We start from the raw sequence: 19,792 nt of genomic DNA, 5'->3' as shown, positions 1-19,792 counted from the left end.
ATCCACTCAAGCACTTTACAAATATATCTATGCTTTATACGTGTATAACAAAGCTATTCCTCCCTCAGGTGAAACTGTTTGAGGTTTGCTGTTTTTCTACTGCAACAAGGCCTGTGCTGTGAACTTCTGCTAGCATAGCTGTACTGGTGAGGAATCATGCCTTTTCTCATACCGATGCACCTGAGCAAGCCTCCAGCACAGGCCTAAGCCAGAAGTAAACTATCCAAACTTCTAGAGACTGAAAAGCAATGGTAATATAAGAAAGAGTGCTTCACACAGAAATGAGAGAGAGAAAAAGAGAGCTTCACAGTGATCTCACCAGCACCACTATAAATAAACGGCGCAATTACATCTTTCCTTTTTAAAAATAGAAAGCCACATACCCATGCAACAGAGAAGATCATATAGCCTGTGTATAAAACAAAATATCAGAACTGAAGCGATCTTAAATGCATTGAGTTTCTTGGAAAAAAGTTCTAAGTCATCCTTCAGGGTGGTTTGGTTTCATAATTTTTTTTTAATACAAGTTAACAACAAATGTAAACCAGCAAACTTTAACATATGGTATAGATGAGGGGTAAATGCAAACAACAGTTGGAGGATGTCTGATAAAGCAGTTCTGGTTTTGTACCGAGGTGATGATTTCACTTTGGGAATGCAGAACAGTAGTTGCTGCTCTTCACCTAATCAAAAAATGATTCACAAACCCCAGCTGCAAGCACATGATCCACAGTGAAACTGCAAAAACTGGGCATTTCCAATTGCCCACGCTACACATCACATGGAACAGCACATCACAGTGGAAACATCACTCCCTGCTCTGCTGCCACATAATATATTTTATTTTGTTTGCTGAATCTATCAGTCTGCCTCTTTCACTTACAACAGTAATAAGTGGCCAAAATGAAAGCTATTTCAGGCAATGTTTGCTTGCAAGTAAAACTGAACCACAGCTTCTTTTTTAACATTCTAGTACATAAAAAAAAAAAAAAAGTTTAGTACATTTGGAGGTACGTATAGTATCTTTCTTCTGCAATATTAACGGAGTCCTTAACTTAAGCCTTAAAGCGCAATAAAGGGTTTTGAGGAGAAAAAGAATGCCTCCTAACATGTAACATTAGAAAATCAGCCTACTTAACAGTAAAACTCAGAGAACAGCAGCCTATGTCTCGCCCATGTTTAGACCACCTCTGTAATTCCTCTCTCTGACTGCCACCAGATGCACAATATAGATTCACTTGACTGAGAATAACTTGAAGGGTTTATTCACGCAAAAGGACAATACAGAGAGGTCTGCACAAAAGCTCTAGTTTTAATTTGATTAAATCTTAGCCTGAGAAGCAGAAAAAGCAGAAAAAAAATTAAGCAGAGTGAAAAAAACCAGTATGCAACAGTTGGTTTTGATTTTACCTACAAAAAAGTTGCAAAAGCAGTTGGTTACAAGGGATTCCTTGTACTAACTGCTCTAAAGTTTGTTTCTAAACTATACACTTGTTTGTTAAAGAGTAACCACGTGATACTCTTGCTAATTCTAGACAGTATTTCCTTTGCTGATGAAAAATAAACTGTCTTATCAAATACTCCCCATCAGCTAATTTCAAGTAATTTTTTTAATATTAAATTTGTAACATTTAGCTTAACATGCATTAATAATTTAATAATGCCCTCAAAAATACTACAGTGACAGCCACAAACACCTGAATTTAAAAGTTTTCAAAAGCCTCTTTATCACATGACTAGCAGCCTTTATTCTTTACTAGGTCTAGGCACAAGATAGAAAGTCAAACAAAACACAACAAAACAAAACAAAACAAAACAAAGAAAGGAAACCAGTAGGAAATTACTGGCAATTGAGTAAGAGTTGATGACAGTTTGGCTTTTACTAATAATGTCAATTTCACAGACCCGATTTCCCTGTAACAAAGGCTTCAGTGGTGGGAAAACTACTTATACCTATAATGCTTAGTATTCAACAGCCTCTAGTGGTTTCAGCTCGAATAGCAACATGTTGAATCACATTTTAAATTGTTTTTAGGATCCATACCATAAGTAATATGAAACATCAGAATTCTAACTTATTAAGCAGCGATTAACAATACAATTTATGAATTACAGGAATAATACATAGTGAAGGAGAACGACAGACTTTCACTTCTTTTTCCATTAGTGTGTAAGTAATTGGTTAAAAAAGGCCAGACGTTACGAAAGTTTACAAACCACACCCATGCACGGAGTGCCGCTATGCAGTGAATAATCAATGCATTAAAACAAATGTATCTACAAAGCCTGAGTGGCTGCTGGGTATGTTGACCAAACCTACACTAAGAAAAAACTTGCAGATGATTCTTTCAAGCTACAAACTCTGGGTAAGTGTCAAACACTCTGGAAAACAAAACTGCAAGTTTGCCACAGAAGAATGTGCAGGAAGAAATGCATGTTGATCGTTTTATCAAGGGTGCTGGGCTAAAGGTTTACGAAACAACCCTGAATTTTCAAGCTGTCATCAAGTACAAAATCACCTTTTGTCGCTTTTCCATCTCTCATGTTCTGGTCTAAGAAGTGATCAGTAGTATATTATACTCTAGATTCCTAGAAATACATTATATTCCAGATTCCTAGAAGTTTATGCATATGTTCAGCACAAGATTTCCCAGTGAGTCTCCTGCATTCCTTCCAGTTGGGACTGTGAGCTCTCACCACTGTAACATATTCACATATGCAACTAGCTACACAGTCAGAAGTCTGAAGTCAGACACCACAAAATTAACTTTTATCAGGGCATTTCTTTTAAGTTTTTATTAAAATTACATAGGGAAGAGGTAGGAATACCAAGGTCCTTTGTATGCCTTGAAAACAAAAAGAAGTTACAGAATAACCTGGAATTGAAGAAAGAATGGTGGTGTATTCTGATGATTGAAAGCAGCAGCATAGTCACTGCACAAAATTAACTGCTACATGGCATCAAAGAAATAACTGATAGCTTTAATTCACAATAAATTACCTACTGTTGTAAGGAGAAATTTTATTCAATAATGTGGCTTTAAAAAAAAAAAACCACGTGGTTTTACAGCTCTTTAGAACACTAACAAACTCATTATTCCAAATTTCCTGCACTGCATGTAATAAGCATAAAATGGATTTAATGGAACCAAAAATGCTGCACGGATGTTTGGCAGTTACTTATTTACATTACCTATTCATTATGCTTCCGGTTGCAAGGAATGGGAAATGGACTAATATAAACAAACGGGTTAAAAGACTAAGAAGTAGATGCAAGATCAAAAAAAAGTCCTAAGGAAAGTCACCCAAAAAATCTCCTTTGAAATCTTCCATCTTAGGTGTCCTTCTAATAAACTGCTGTTTGAAATTGGAAAAATAATACACCAACAAGTTTGAGATACTAAATAACTCAGTTGCTATCCTCTACCAACTTTAAAGTATCATTCTAAGTTTCTCCTCCTGCTTTAGCAACAAACATGATTATAAAGTAATGCATTGCTATTCATAGGCTACTTCGTATAGCTAAATCTTTACATCCCTCTTAAAAGGTAGAAAAATCAGATGTAACATTTAAGATTCTGCATTAGACTTTCAACTGAATTTTACCTCAAAGTGCAAAAATGACTGAAGATGAAATTCCATTCTCCCCTATGACAATAAAGGGCAGCAGCAGAAGGAAAGAATAAAGGCTGTATCTCAACACTAAACATCCATTCCCATTACTGAAATTCTCTCCTGAATAATACCATTGAATACCAAGAAAAATCAATGAATAACTACCGTTGCTTGAAATAAGCAAAATTCCTAAGTATTTGCTAACAATGAAAATAATCAATATATTCTGTAACAAACAAAAGAAAAAATTGCAATTAGGAAAGGAAGTAGTTACCTGTGGCCTCGAATATCAGACTGATCACAGACGCCTCCTAAAGCAATTCTGTGGAATTCTCGACCCAAAGTCTTTGCGATTGATCTTCCAACACTAGTTTTACCAACTCCTGGGGGCCCCACAAAACAAAGAATGGGTCCCTTGAGATTGTTTTTAAGCTGTCGGACAGCTAAGTACTCCAAAACTCTCTTCTTCAGCTTCTCCATAGCATAATGATCATTATCCAAAAGAATTCGAGCTGCACGAATTTCAAGGCGATCTATCAATCATTGACAACAGAAAAGATATCAATCAGCATATTTACCTTTAAAAATTGAAATAATTGATTCTACAAAACATTAGAAACAAACACATTCTCAAACATGTTCATCAATGTAATCTCCTTGACACACACACATATTTCAGACAATATTTTCCTAAAACAAGTGTGTTATAATTTTCCTTTAATAAGGAAATTAGACATAAGCTAGACAGATAATACTGATAATGAAATAAAAAAAAACAAACAAACACCTTTTCACTGTGTTACAGATTGAAATCATGTTCAAATGAACTTAAGTGTCTACTCTAGAACAGTGATTCAATGACAAGCAAATGTTTCAGCATTTGCTTTCTCACAGAAGTAAGTCTGATCACGTAAGGTCAAAAGACAAATTCATCCCTACATCTTCATCATCTACTTATGATAAGTCTATAACGATCTTGCAAACAGAGCAAAATCTTACTGACTTGAAGGGCAGGCTTTACTTGCTACGCACACCTCAAGTGATTTGGCACTAAAAAAAATACCCAATGATACTAGGACTGGAGAAATTTTTAATTTTTTTTTACAATTGCCATAATTGGAGATAAATGGTCAGGCCTCACCGATGGACATTAACTAATGCTTTACACAGATCAGGAATTTCTGGCACAAAGCAGCTGTATTCTCCTTTGCTCTACAACATAAAGAGAGTAGGCAGGAAGCAGTGAAGTCTATCTCTGGATGGACCCAGAGACGTGCACATCTCTGATGTGACTGCGCATACCCACCCTTCAAATTCTATGTGTTCCAGATGTGGACCCCTCATACCCATAAGTGTGCATATTTCACATACAGACAACTGTGATTAAATTCTCACCATCAACTGTGTGAATTTTTGTAATGAACCACTGAACAAAAAATTCACTAATGATCATAATTTTCTATTGGATTTTCTATTTTTATATTCATGTATATTTTATTTACTGTAGCTATGGAGTCCAAAACATCACTCACAAGAATGTGAATACAAACTTTGCAACTTTGCTTAAAGTAAAAACTTCAAACTACATGCAATATGGCACAATTTTACAAGATTAAAGAGCAACTTTCACCAAAAAACACATTCTGCTAGGACAAGAGTGTCAACAAATACTTTATGCATCTTGGGATTCTTTGAATAATACCATAGAGATCTGCAAAGATCTGTAGGCAGATTTTTTACAATTTAATGATTAAAGAAAATATTTACAAGAAGATTCATAAACAGCCAAGACTAGTTAAAAACAGCAAAAATTCATTGCCATGCATACTAAGAAGGCAAAAGATAGATGTTTCTGCTGGTGTGGTATGTTAAATTTATTTAACATCAGATTGTTTTAAATGCCGCTCAAAAACCTCATTCTTCAGTAGCTTCTGGAAGGAATTCAAATCCTATTCTCCAGCAGTACACCTTCCAGAAAGTCATTTTGCCCACTTAAACTACTTCTGTTGGTCAGTAAGAAAAGTCACGTTTGATCTACTCTTTCCTCACTCTCTGTTTTTGTATACTGTTCCCATACTAATAGTATCACTCGCTACTCGCAACTTTTGAGAACTGTGGTACAAAAGTGACATGATACTCAGTTTTTCTATTGCACCTGAAGCTGTAATTATTAAAATTAACTGCAATTGTGCTTTTTCATCCTTTTGTTCCTTACTAAACTTGATTAACTTAAGACATACCAGAACCTTCTTCGGGAAGACTAGTGCTACAGAAATGTACAAAAGCTTTTTTGTCTGACATACGAGAAGTAATTAGATGCTCTCTTCTTCATTATTTTAGACATACGCTAGCATAGATTGTAAGCAATAATACCTTCATTTTTCTGTGTAGATATTCCTAATACTTTTTAAATTCACATTCTTAGGTGTACAACTGAGCTACATGGGCTATTCTGTATCCAGATCTTACTTGAAGCCAGGTAGACAGTAAGACTTCAGTAACGCATTTATGACCTTTTTACAATCAGACAACGAGACAAACATTTGCAAGCCAGAAGTAAGTACATAGCGTTTACATGACGCTTACTTGTTCTAAAATGTCTGTGCAAGAGAAAATCAACAATAATAGAAGGGTTTACCTTTTGTACTCTTGTTCCATGGTAATTCTACCATCAGTTCCAAGTAATTTCTTGTCAAAGCATATTCCGGCATTGACTGAGGCATCTTCTTTAATCTGGAAATGTATGTTCAGAATTCATAACTCCAGACAGGAATTAACTGCAAAGTAAGACTCTCCTGCACCACAAGACAGCTATTTAGCAAACTTGAGGTCATCAGCATACCATCTTACTTTTTGACAACCATAATACTAAAAAAGCAAGTCGCTAATCAATGAATTAGGAGATTGTCTTTGCATAATAATACATTATTTATAGGATACAAACAGAAATGAAGAAAAGAGTCAGTTCCCTAAGCATACACTATGCATGTACCACTATATATACACCCTCACTGAAAAAGAGGTTGTTAACCGTCATATCACCATGGATAGCAGTTACCGTCTCACAAAAAAAAAACCACAGGAAAAAAGACTCAATAACTGGGTCAGTTTATTCATTAATTATTACCAAATATGGTGTTATTTAGCTTTTTTTTTTTTTTTTTTTTTTAAGATCTTCACTTCATAACATAGAGGCTTAGAGCTTACTTTAATGCTATATTCATGTATAAACCGTACCTAGAAGGCTTCATATTTCTTTGCCATCACCTCTGATGTTCCAAAAAGATGAAATGGCGAAATTTACAAGCAAAAACCAGCATTCCACTAAATTTTTAAAAATAATTTCCAAAACACAACCAACACAAACATATCAAATAAGAAAAGGTGAATGCAAGATCTGTTTTCAAAAATGAAATAAGAGAAGAAACCACCATTTGAAAGTCTCCTACCTCTTTATTTCCTTAAGACAAACTTTAAGAGCTTGTTCTGACATACTGGATGTTCTAATCTTTTTTTCCAGCATGACAACATCATCGTGATCTTCTTCTTCCTCCTCATCTTCTGTCGTGCTTGGAATGTGATTGATTCTTCTATTAGGACGAATAGCTACAACCTATGAAATGGAGAACAGAGACAGAGAATAGTATCAGCTTTTAAATAAGATGTGTACTTTGGTTTTGAATGGAACCCATGACAAAAACATGCAAGGTGCTAGGAGCACCTCCTTCATAGAAAAATTCAGAAGATTTTAATTCAATAAATAACTTCACAAAGTGTTACTGGTATTACTTTAAAAAGTTAGAGTTCTTATTTTACTGTATGTATTTCCTAAGTGCATTTATCATCTACCCTAAACTAGCAGACAACAGAAAACAAGAACAAAACTGAAAATAGTAATTTGTGATTTTTGGGGCACTGTAGCCCATCATATAAAGCAGAATAAGCCTAATCTTACAAACAGATCTTCTCTTACCTTTTTTCATTTCTCAGTTACTTTCTGTTTCATAAAATGCATAAGTACAGTTAGACGCAGCAAAAGTCCAAGATGCCCTAGTTCTGCAAGCTACATTTTACAACACATGTTCTTTATCTGTATTTCAAAAGCTACCAAACTCAGTGTGCGCACACCATGCAAGTAAACTGGGCATCACATAACTCTTTAAAGGAACCTGAGCATTTATTCAACATCAGAAATTGCTCAGATTACAATAAATAAATAAACAAATAAATAAATAGCCCTAGGCAGTTTTAAAAGAATATTTTCTCTTTTAGGTATCTAAACAGCCAAAGTTGCCAGCTGGGTGTTCTCTGCAGCTCCAGACTGACCATGAAACATTATGGCTATAGATTAAAACTGCACAGATTAAAATTGTGCATGTTCATCAGCCTGCTTAAAAGTGCATCTTTATACTTATTTAGGATGTTTAAGTATCCCATGTTTAAAGGTCCATACCCTTTTATCATCATCCTGTTTGGGCTTTCTTGTTTTCTGAAGCAGCTTCAGGCCTTCAATCTGTCTAACAAGCAATGGTATAGTCATCTTGAACCGTTCTTCCAGCCTAACAGCATCTAAAATCTAAGAGCAAAGAGTTGTAAGTAGCCAACAAGTTCACGCTGATGGATCATCAGTTTAGGGGAGGGGAACAGGGAGGGTACTGTTACTGTCTTTTGACCAGAATTATAGAATAGGTGGTTTAGGAAAAAAGGTAGCAAGAAATATAATTCAGCACACAAAATCTAGCCTTAAGGGTCTGGATGCCAAAACTAAAAAGCACTTCAAAATAGAAAAAAAGTAATTTATCCTGTCCGTTTTTAAAGCGTCTTAATATTTCAGTTGCATTTGCTCTGGCAAACACCTATCAGCATTCTATTTTTCAATTACTGAGCCTCAGGAAAGACCTAGCCCTCTAAGAAAGTAACAGCATGATCTCCTTGGTTAGCTCAGAAAAAGAAAAATCACCTTATGCCTTAAGTTCTTCTTGGTCTGGTTTGGTTTTTTTTGTCTTTTTAAAATTTTTATACACTATCCCATTTTCATGTTTAATGAAGCTGATGTGTAGAAATGGGTAGAATTTGGCTCTCCTGTATTTCCACAGTTTCCACTGGCTGCTCTTTTCTTTAACACTTCTAATAATAATTTAAAAAAAAAAAAGGAGAAGGTAAATTTAATGACTCGTGTACCTTCCTCCAGCAGGATATTCAGCTACAGTACACACCTTCATTTCAAATTACTGCATTAATTTCTATTTGTTGTGCTTTGAAATAACCTAACTTATGGTTTCAATTCAAGGTTGAACACGCAGTATTGGCAGTGCCAAAAGAAAAGTAAAAATAAAATTTCCAAACACAGCAAGTACATATAGAAATCAGACTAGTAAGCATCAAGTCATAAGTACCATTTTTGTGCATAGTTATTTTGACATATGATGCAAGTTTAACCAGTGTCTCTGTATTTAAAAAAACCCACACTTCAAGACAGTTTTTAAAAAGATTAAAAAAAACAATTCTGAAGCTGGTATTAAGAGATGTATAATGATCTGTCAACTGTGATAAGTAAGCAAGATTTCAACACAATTTGAACAAAGATTTATCATCTTTACCACAGGAAGGGGAAGTCCACGTTGTATTTATTGTTTAACAAAATGAACGGTTTCCAATACTAACTGATTAATTTACCTATTAGATGAGTTCTGACATACAGATCTATAAACACTTTAAACAACAGCATAAAAACTTTTTACAAGTATTCATGCTCAGTTGTAACACAAATACCTTCTGGCACAACATTATCACTGTACAGTCTCAATTTCAAGATTACCTAAAGGTGATTAATTGAAAAAAAAAAAAAAAATAGCAAACACCTAGCTCCCCTTAAAAAAGGTTAAGAACATAATACCTGAAGCTTCTCTTGGTTGGATGTACGGATGATAGAAGTCAGTATATCTGGCAAAGCTTCTCTAGGCAGGTTGTCCAAAAGACGTCTCAGCTTTGCGACTGCAGGAACGGACATATCCAGCATCTCAACCAACTGTAAGGAACATGCAATGAACAACATTCATGGCTACTATGTTCTTTTTTAAATTATTTAAGTGAGTATCTAACCTAAGAAGGATTGCATATTGCAGTATGAAATGTCTTTAGTTACTTTTCCAAAAAGCTACTGAAATAAAAAGAAAGTTCACAGAAGAAGCACTAACTCAGCATAGGGCAATCAAGACTCTGCTTGGTTGAGAACTTCAAAAATATCATAATTGTTTGCAGCACTTTTTTCAATGCCTACTTGTCTTATTTCCCCCACGCACCCTGATTAAAAACTTTCCCAGTTATCTTAACACTACGATGACTCTTTTTCTATACATTCTTTAAATTCAAATTCATTACATTTGAGAACATCTGTTTATAATCAAGGCTCTAGAAGGGTTTAATTCCCTTTAATAATTAAAAAACCCCAAAACACTCACAAAAAGCAATCCATTGTATATGTTTTCACATATATTTATATATATATATATAAAATACTGGAAAAATCAAAAGTATTCCTTTTACTAGAGTGTATTTATAGTATTGCTATAGTATTATGAAATTACTGAAATAATACCAACATCATAGCACCAACATACATAGTTAGACTCATCCTGCAATGAGCTGTATAGACACCCAGGAACTTGACACAGAAGCCTTAAGGTATAACTAACAGAAATATTTATGTTGCATAAGTACTGAAACTTTACTAGCCACTGAAAAATATAAGAACTATAAAAAGGCAGACAGGAAACAAACAAAAACTCCCATATATATGCAAAAATAAATCAACGTGGGATACACAGGATTAAAACCATTTACCTGCACTGCATACTTGTAGAATTGTTCCGATAGCTCTCCAAGTTCCTCCTCAGATTTATGCTGATTAGTAAACTGCTCAAGTCGATCTAACTGTTCAACTTCAGCAACAGGATACGGCTTCTCTTTCAGCAACTGCAGGATCTGGAATCGGCAGAGGCCCGTAACCAGCAACGTATAATGTGGCTTGGGCCAGTTGCTACCAACCACCTGAACTGCCAAGGCAGCAGTACCAATCCTGAAAACAGACCAAATCTTTGTATTATTTGTCACCTTCCACAGAACATTTTGTGTGTTCTTTATCAAGAAGCAATCGAGCTACAGATTGCAAGAACCTCCTGGATGATAGTTCCTTATCATGAAAGGCAACCAAATTATACAATTTCCTTCGTAACACAGATTACACAACCAAACCCTAAAACCTGAAAATGAATGAGGTAACTGAAAAACTAACTAAGAAAATACAATATGATCACATGATTTAGAAGCATACGTCTTTTTTTTCATAAATAATTTAATGGATCTTGCTGCGGACAGGAACGCTGACATCTCTGCTTAAACTATACACATTGGAAAACTTAGCTTTAGTAATTTAAAGTTCTTTTCCCTTTAAAGGGAAATTGTCAGCCTCATTCTGAACAAACATTTTAGATCACAGGTACCTGTTTAAGCAGATTTAAAAGAGAAGTTACTCTCTTGCAAAACCTTACTAAATCCATCAATGTAATAAAGTTTTGAGGGTTACAGCATATTTTACTCATGCTTTAGCCCACAGAAATACAATTCGGCTTCATTTTACACGACCTAAATCACTATCCATGCTACTTATTAGGTGAAAAATGTTATCGTTAACAATTGCGACGGCCTTAATGCCCCTGGCCTACGTTCTTTGACCGTATTTTCCCCTTCCACCTTGGCCTCCTTTTTAAAATTCTTCTTCCGCACGCCGCTCAGCCCAGCCCCCGCCACCATGCACCGCCCCTACGGACGCTCGTCCGGGGCAGCGAGAAAAGCTTCTCGCACGGGAGAAGCGTTTCCCACGGGGCGGCGGAACAGAAAACCCTCGCCGCCGCGGCCAGGCCCGGCCCCGCGAGCCCAACGCCCCCGCGGAGGTGACAACATGGCGAGCACCGTCACGGCCGGGGAGGCAGTGTCGCGTTCAGGGGCGGCTCGGAGAAGCGTCCGAGGCCGCGAGGGAGAGAAGAGCCGGGCCGGGCGGCACCTGTGCAGGGAGGGCAGGTCGTCGCAGTCGGAGGTGGGGTCGCTGGTGTTGGGGATGACGCCGATGATGGTGCTCCTCAGCGAGGTGCCCTTCAGGAGCCGGCTGCGCACCAGCTGCATGTTGCGCGGCGAGTCCACGCTGGTCCGCATGGTCGAGCCGGGCAGCAGGACGCCCTCGTGGGTAAGCAGCAGCGGGAGGCGGCTGGGGATCTGGATGGCGCTGCCCGCCGCCATGGCCGCCCGCTCCGCTCCGCTCCGCTGCGCACCGCCCACACACCGGCGCCACCGGGCAGCCTCGGCGCGCGGCTCCGCCCGCTACGGGCGCCCGGAAGGGACAGGGGGGGGGCTGCAGCCCGCCACCCCCCGCCTCCTGCCGGGCCGGGCCGGGCCGCCAAGGGCGCGCTGCCCCGGCCCCTTCCTTCGCCGAGGGCGAGACGCCTCCGCCTCCGCCCTGCGGGGAGACCTTCGCCTGCCCGGCCTGACAGGCTCACCAGCCTTGTGCAGCGACGTAGCTTCTCGCTTACTTTTAATCTTTCTCTCTCGTCTGTTTTTTGTTTGTTTGTTTGTTTGTTTGTTTTGTTTTGTTTTGTTTTTTCCCTCTCCGAAAAGCCGAAGCCCGCTGCGGGTAGCCGTTCCCGCGTCCCCTGAGTGCCGCTACAGCTGCCTCAGCCACCAGATGTCAGGCTGGCACTTACAACTTCGGAGGACTCGATTTATCTGCAAAAAGTGCTACGGAGTCTATAGGCTATACGAGAGGGTAACACATTTATCATTCGTTAAATGGGATGGTTGCTAAGGGAAACCCATTTTTTGTTTGTTTTTACAAGAATCTGCTCTCCTGCGTCTGTGGTGCTGGCCCAAGGGTGCTACCCCGTCAGTGCGGGCGCTGTTCCAAGTGCCGCGGCCAGCCCCGAACCCGGGGGGGGACGCACAGGACACCGCCTCCCCCGAGGGCCGGGGAGCAGCGACGGGCAAAGCACCCGCTGGTGCTCCCCGTTACCCTGCCCCAGCCGGGCCGGCCGCCTGCTGAGACAGACCCCGGCACCTGGCAGATGCTGCGGGACGTTACTGCAGCGGAGTTGGTTCCAGCAAACGTGGAGGCAGCTCTCTACGATCAGTAACTCCCCCCCCGCGGTGAAAAGAGGTGCAATATCAAAATTGCATAATGTAACAAACCACATTAACCAATCCCTTGTTAATCACTGACTTGCACGATACATTTTGAACAAAGGTAATCCTGTACAGAGGGGAAATCTCAGTAGCAACAAAGTGACAATTTGAAATGCACAAATATAGCTACAGTAAAATAACTCCTTAATCATGCAGTTTATTAATACCTTAACCTGTTGGCCCACTGGAAAATGTCAAGGTAACAGGATACATGGAAACACTAACAATATATTTAAATGCAAGAAATTACTAAAGCTGGGAAAAATATTTTCTAAAGCAGACACCTCCGGTACCTTAGAAAGAAGTTAGAATTAAATATACTATTCAGCATGACATTTAGAAAACATTAATACAAAAGGGCACATAACACAGGAATATGCAAAGTGTTTTGTGAACTTCCTGATGTTAAATATAATTACTCTATAAACATATGTTCAACACTCACAAATGTTCAAGTGTCTCTAACCATATTAGTCTGGAATGTGAACACAAACCAAACCTAAAGGTTAAACATTGGCTCATCACATTTATTGATTAATTTTCTCAGTTTGAGTATTTTCATTAAAAAAAATCTACCAATCTCATCATGTTTATTCTCCAGGCTACCATTTTTTCCCCTCCCTCAGAGAGACTAGTCCCTGTGGTCATTAAAAACAGTTTCTTAATTCATTCTGGAGCTGTATCAAAAAAACTCAATAATTGCTTTAAAATTCCTTTCAATTTCTACTGAGCAACTCTTAATACCCAGGGCTATATTTTACTGCATGTACTAAGTGTGCAATAAAGTAGGGCCACATCCTCATGACAATGTCTAGATAGTACTTTGCCCCCCCCAATTGTTTTTCTGCCTAAATACAACCAGATCCCATTTGAGCAACAGCCTTTCAGAACTTTTTTCTGGACTAGCTGAACATTTCTTGATACATGAAAAAACAGTCTAGCATTAAGTACTAAGAGAATTCTCTGCCTCCAACTCAGGGTTTAAGATCAGACGGGAGAATTGCCACATGGTCTGACTTCTGCCGACTCTCACCAGCACCGTCTGCATTAAGCCCACAGTATCTGAGCTACACTGTATCTTCTAAGGGCATGCAGCCGTCATTTAAGGACTGACTGTAACAGAGAATCTACCACCTCGACAGGCATGTTTTTTCAATAGTTGATTATGTTGTTAAAATTTGCACCTTGTTTATAATCTCAGTTTCCAGAGACTGACTTCTGTTGTGTCTAACAGATTAGAGTTGCCTACTATGAGAAAAATCTTTCCTTTGTGAACACGACCAATACTCCATGATCAAGTCACCGCTTCACTCTGAGCTTCTCTATTAGCCGTATTTCTCATTAATAAAATCTCATCCTCCTTAAAATGTGGGATAGCCTATAACTAGTATTCCAGTACTGATCTTGCAAATGCCCTATAAACGGGGTAATGTGCTCTGTGTTTCCATTTAGTACTCCCTTCTTATGAAATCAAGCCTGGAGTTTGTAGCCCTGGGTATAGCATCAGTTTGCACAGCTTAAGTACTAATACTTTGGCACAGATGCAGCACAAACCTGATGGATGGAGATGGGTATCAATGTGGTATGGTACAAGATGGTGAATACTATACCAGATGGTACAGAGCACCTGTGATTCCCCCTAAATAAATCTGTGCCCTGCAGCGTCTCCTGCTTCCACTCTCTGAAGCTGGACTGACACAACAACTGGACCTCATACAGTTCTCACTGACTAAAACAGATGGGCACTGCTTTAGATCCCAGTTGAACAAGGTACAAAAGCACCTCCTTCACATTAAGCACATAAGTAGTTCCATTCATTTCTTGTCTTTCAAAGACTGAAAAGATAGCAATGCTCTTCCTGAGCTTGTTGACAAGATCACACTAATCATTTTGCATTAAGGACCTTCTGCAAGACAATTTCTTCAAAAAATAAAGCAATTCACAAATGTATTAGTTTTATACCTGTAAAACTCACATAACTTTTTACTCTCCCCTCTGTTTACTCTCTGTTCTAGTTGTTCCATTTATGTGAACATGAGAGAATTTAGTATCTCCAAAAACCAAGACCAAGGTACCTCACAATGAAGACCTGAGATCAATACGTGTTGCTGAAGAACTGTACCCCAAGCATAGAGTGTATCAGAACAATTATGAAAAGAACTCAGGATTCTTAATCCAGAATTCTCTACTTTGAATACAACTGATCATTTCCCTTGCATCATATATACACCTCCTTCTATACAGTGTTCCCAACTGTAGGCCTTAGGAATCCATACTGCAGTGATTTTTGTACTGCAGAACAAGATGACAGATAAATAGAAATTTTAGCCTCTCACAATTTTTGCTGTTAACTTTCACAAACACCAGACTGACTTTCACATAAAAGAAGAAATTTTAGTTCATATTAATGCTGTAGCTGGGAATTGCATGAAAGGATTGTCTAAATTAACCTAATTTGACCTAATATTTAAACTAATTACACAAAGAAATTACAGTACACAGTATATAAAAGCATTTGCCTCAAGATTTACAGCCACTGGAAAAAATACTTTAATAGAGTAAGTTAACTACATTTTAAATTTTGCACTATATAGTCATGATTTTTACTATAGATGAAAATGTATTTAAATTGAAATATTGGATATTTTGAAACAAATAGGACAAGGGGGGATGGCTTCAAACTGGAAGAGGGGGAACATATATTAGATATTAGGAAGAAATTTTTCACTCTGAGGGTGGTGAGACACTGGAACAAGTTGCCCAGAGAAGCTATGGATGCCCCATCCCTGGAAGTGTTCAAGGCCAGGTTGGATGGGCCTTTGAGCAACCTGGTCTAGTGGAAGGTGTCCCTGCCCATGTAGGGGGGTTGGAACTAGATTATCTTTAAGGTCCCTTCCAACCTAAACCATTCTATGATTCCATGATCTCTCTCTACTGTCTGGCCTCTGCTTCTGCCCATATTCACAGCAGTGTAATGCCTTTGAAATCTTCAACACTGTTAAATGTTGTAGAAGAGCTTAAAAATGTATTAGGACACGAGGGTTGGGAAAATTTGACAGATAATATATGCTAACTAGTTTTCCTTTAAAAAAACTGATAGCTTCTTTCTTCTTATTAATCAACTTTATACTTCTGGAAATTTGCATTGTAAAGTACTAAAAACATTCAGTTGAAACAGATCGTATACTTGCTGTACATCTACCTATTTTCATTTGAAGTACATTCCTATTATTTTGCATCCACTGTTACTGTTTGGGAATAATAGTATCATTACTTTAAAGTGGAAATAATTTAATACAAAGACAGAAAATACAAGTATAGCAAATATTGTTCTTACAGATACACAGGAATTTTAAACCATTTTGCATTTTATTGGTTTTAACTAAGACTGCACCTTTGATGTGCTACAGGTTTTAGAGTTGCTAGATCCTTAACTAGCTCTCATTAATCCCAATGTGATACATTTATTTTATATCTACTAAATGCCAATTATTACTACTAATTTTTTTTTTAGTCTTTCTATTCCTGATCATAGTTTTACAACCTTGAAGTTCCCCTAATACAAACACTTTGACTCTGGCTACATAAAAAATGGAGGCTTTATTTACACGGAATTAGTCTTTCCCAAAGGCTCATGATCTGAGGGCAGACTGAAGTGATCCTGTTTTTTTTCTAAAGTTGGTAGAAGAGGTTAAAGTCATTTTTGCAACTGCCAATCTACATATATCGAAGATACATTTCTTTCTTTGAGGGTTGTGGTAGAAGTTTCAAACCTAGAGAAAGTTCTGTAGTGGTTAATCCCAGCACCCATTTGAACTTGTTTGCAAAACTGAGTTGTAAAATGGTACATCTTCGCAGTGCCTATAGAGTGGGATATTTTGAATATTAAAAACCCTGTTCTAAACAAAGAACATTTTGTTGAGTTTCCATGCAATATAAACTCCTAGCCTATGTTTCATCTGCCTCTCTAAACTGAATTATCTTTTAAGTAAGATGTGCAATACACTTCTGCCCCCGCACTGGCACTCCCTAGAGTTCTCAAGCCCTCGCTCCACCTTCTGCAGCAATTTTACAAGACTCTCAATCTGTCATCAGACTTTCCCTTTCTCATACTGGCTCTATTTCATACTTACAAATTGTTTGATGCAATGGTGTTCTTCAGGAAGTATTTCTCTCCAGTCTTAACTGCTCTGTCTGTAAATGAAAGAGAAAAAAGAAGTGTCCCCATTTTCTTTTCAAATTCTCTCTCTACTCTGTGGAAAATTTAAGAGCGTCTCTTAACAAACAAATCATCTGGCTCCAAATCCAACAAAGCACTTATACTTAAAGATGCTATTAAAAGATGCTTTGAATCGATTCAAGGTGTATTTCTATACACGTTAATGAGACATTCAAGAAAGAATATACAAGACTGGTATAATATAAAAGACTCAGGATTTTGCAATACATGTGATGACAAAACGTACATTTTTCAATCTTCCAAGGTGACAGATTATTTGGAAGCATGGTCAATCCCCTGCGCACAAGATGGACTACATAACTTGTTTGTTCATTAGACTATTTTCCTCAATATTTCCTCTTCCTTAAGTGCTGAATGTACTCCGCTGCTTCCTACCATCTTGGCATGCATTACAAATGCCTCAAGAATCTTTAAAACACCATAACTAGGAAGAAAGTTTATGTAAAGCTATTCAAAGGAAGTTATAATATAACTGAACTGCATTTTAAAGTCAACTCTTTCTACTCACTGTAAGGTTGCAGTGGAAATTTTAAAATGTGTTTGTTAATGTAGGTTTTGTATCGCTTATCCTCAATCATTCTTTCTTCACACAAAAGAATCTCTGCTTTTTCCCATCCAGCTTGATTAGAAAGCTACCAGTGATGTAAGCTCAGCACATGGAACACATGCCAAGAATTGCTGGAGCACATTACCAACTAAAAGAGTGCGAGACCTTTCAGAAATTTCTACAGGTGTGTGTAGAATTCTTTCATGACAATGTAAAATGCATTTTAGGAGTAAGTGCTAACAGACCTCACAAGAACAACTGAACTTGAAGACTTAATCTTTTATTCAAAAGTGTGAGAGAGCTCGAAGAAAAAGGGGTGGGGGAAGGTATACAGAAAAAGAAATTCAAACTTACTGTTCAAATTTGAAACTTGAGCTAGAATAGTGTGGGGCAGAGACAGTTCTTGTCTGTCTTGCCTTGCCAGACAGGATTTTCACACGAGGTGCATACCACAAAAATAAGGATTTGGAGGAACTTCTGAAGGACAGGAAATACCTGTGGGAAATTAAAGAAATGCCATCAGTAGAGCTGCAATGATTAACACTCAGATGAGGATACAGCTGCAAGGACTTGAAAGAGAATCTCACTCAAACTTAGTTTTGCTGCACACAATGTCATACTACCTGCAACACGATTATTTTTTTCTCTCTCTTTAATCTGCATACTGCCAAATCAGCTTTTTTATGGGAACTGCTAGTAAGAGATAAAAATATGTTTCCTTAGTATAATAAAACTGAATGAAAATGCTGAATGCTGAATCTTTGGTATGGTTTTGTAAGCTTTGCCTTTTTTTTTTTTTTTTAACCTCATAAAGGGGATATAATTGGGCTTTTAACTAAGAGGAGTAAATTTTCTCCTGAAATCAAGAATGTAGCCACCAAAGAAGAGAAATGTGGAAAATTATGGGCTTACTCCCACTGCTTATTGAAGTAAATACTCTCCCGAGTCAAACTCAATCATACTTGTAGTCTGTGTTTTAATGAAGCAACAGTCTAAAGGAGCTGCCGAATCACATTTTTATGTTCCTCTTACCAGAAGGAGCATTTTCTTTTTCATCGTTGAAATAAAATTTGCTGACTGCAACCTAAAAATGGTATACTAATGTTCTGGATTAATTCTGGCGTTTGACCTTAAAGTCCACACAGTTTGTGGGACAGGGTGCTCAGGCCTGTTTTCAAAATTATTATGTAGACAAAATTGCAGTTAAATGTGAGCCTTGCCTTTGCTTCTCAGCAACTACTTAAAATACTCCACTATGGAAGAAGACCTGAACATCTCCCTGGCTCCCAGAACAGCAGCTAAAATACATGCTCTCAAGCTAGGTTTGCTACCTTCTCTTATAAGATAGAAGGAATCCATTTCATGGAATTGATAGAGGATGCTACTAACAAAGTTCTCTTTCTGTATTTTTGCATGTGTTCAGCATAGATTGAGGAACTGTATTTTCCCAAATTAATGTGTCCTACCACAAAAGAGGGTGTATGGCTGTGTCACGTAGCTGACTTGCCTTTTCAGCATAAAATTCAAGTTATCTCTAGCTTTTGCTTCCAGTACTTGGGATGGCACTTCTTTAACAGGATAGAAGGGAACACGGTTCCAAGTTCCTTGCAAGTTGGACGTGACAGTTGACTAGGCTGCTGAAGAGTAAGAGGACAGTATAATCCACAGGAAAAAAGCAGAAAGAATGGAAAGTGGCAGGCAATAAGGGAAATGATCACCAGGAGGAGTAAAAAGAGAGAGTAAATATTAAGTGAAGGATGAAAAGACAATATTAAAAGAGAAAGAACAGACAGGAAACAGAATTGCCTTGTGTTGCACCTCTTACAGACTGTCAAATTCTGCTGCTGTTTTCTGAGCACCTGCTTATTCCACTTTCTCAGACTGGGGGTATTCTGAAGCCTGATTATTATATTTTGATATATCTATAATGAGAAAAGAAATGGCCTCTTTTAACTGATTTAACATTAATCTAAAACCATTTTAATTGATTTTTAATACAAAAAAAAGAGATGTGCAACTTCTAATTTTGATGATACCAAATACATGCAGCTCTTCATTACTGGTTTTGAACATGACACAAACTGAATGCAGTCACTAGCCAAAATGTTATCCATAATTTCATATTTGAATCTATTTTTAAGCTGCCAAATATTACAAAT

At 37.8% G+C, this 19,792-nt stretch overlaps 1 protein-coding gene across 1 annotated transcript in view; it reads right to left on the bottom strand.

Annotated features, from left to right (window-relative positions):
- Nucleotides 1-12,028, bottom strand: part of LONP2 (lon peptidase 2, peroxisomal) — a 45,848-nt gene extending 33,820 nt beyond the window's left edge. Inside the window, exons 1-7 of the mRNA XM_082489545.1 lie at nt 11,678-12,028; nt 10,459-10,693; nt 9,512-9,643; nt 8,069-8,191; nt 7,065-7,228; nt 6,254-6,348; nt 3,890-4,148 (exon numbers count right to left, since the gene is read on the bottom strand). Coding sequence (XP_082345671.1) covers nt 3,890-4,148; nt 6,254-6,348; nt 7,065-7,228; nt 8,069-8,191; nt 9,512-9,643; nt 10,459-10,693; nt 11,678-11,910 — 1,241 coding nt within the window. The 5' untranslated portion in view covers nt 11,911-12,028. The remainder of the gene's footprint in view (nt 1-3,889; nt 4,149-6,253; nt 6,349-7,064; nt 7,229-8,068; nt 8,192-9,511; nt 9,644-10,458; nt 10,694-11,677) is intronic.
- Between the last annotated feature and the right edge of the window lie 7,764 nt (nt 12,029-19,792).

This window comes from Vanellus vanellus (genome assembly GCF_965231255.1).
Source record: "Vanellus vanellus genome assembly, chromosome: 12".
Taxonomy (NCBI): domain Eukaryota; kingdom Metazoa; phylum Chordata; class Aves; order Charadriiformes; family Charadriidae; genus Vanellus; species Vanellus vanellus.
Note: the sequence above shows the minus strand (reverse complement) of the source record. Positions and strands in the feature narration are given on the sequence as shown.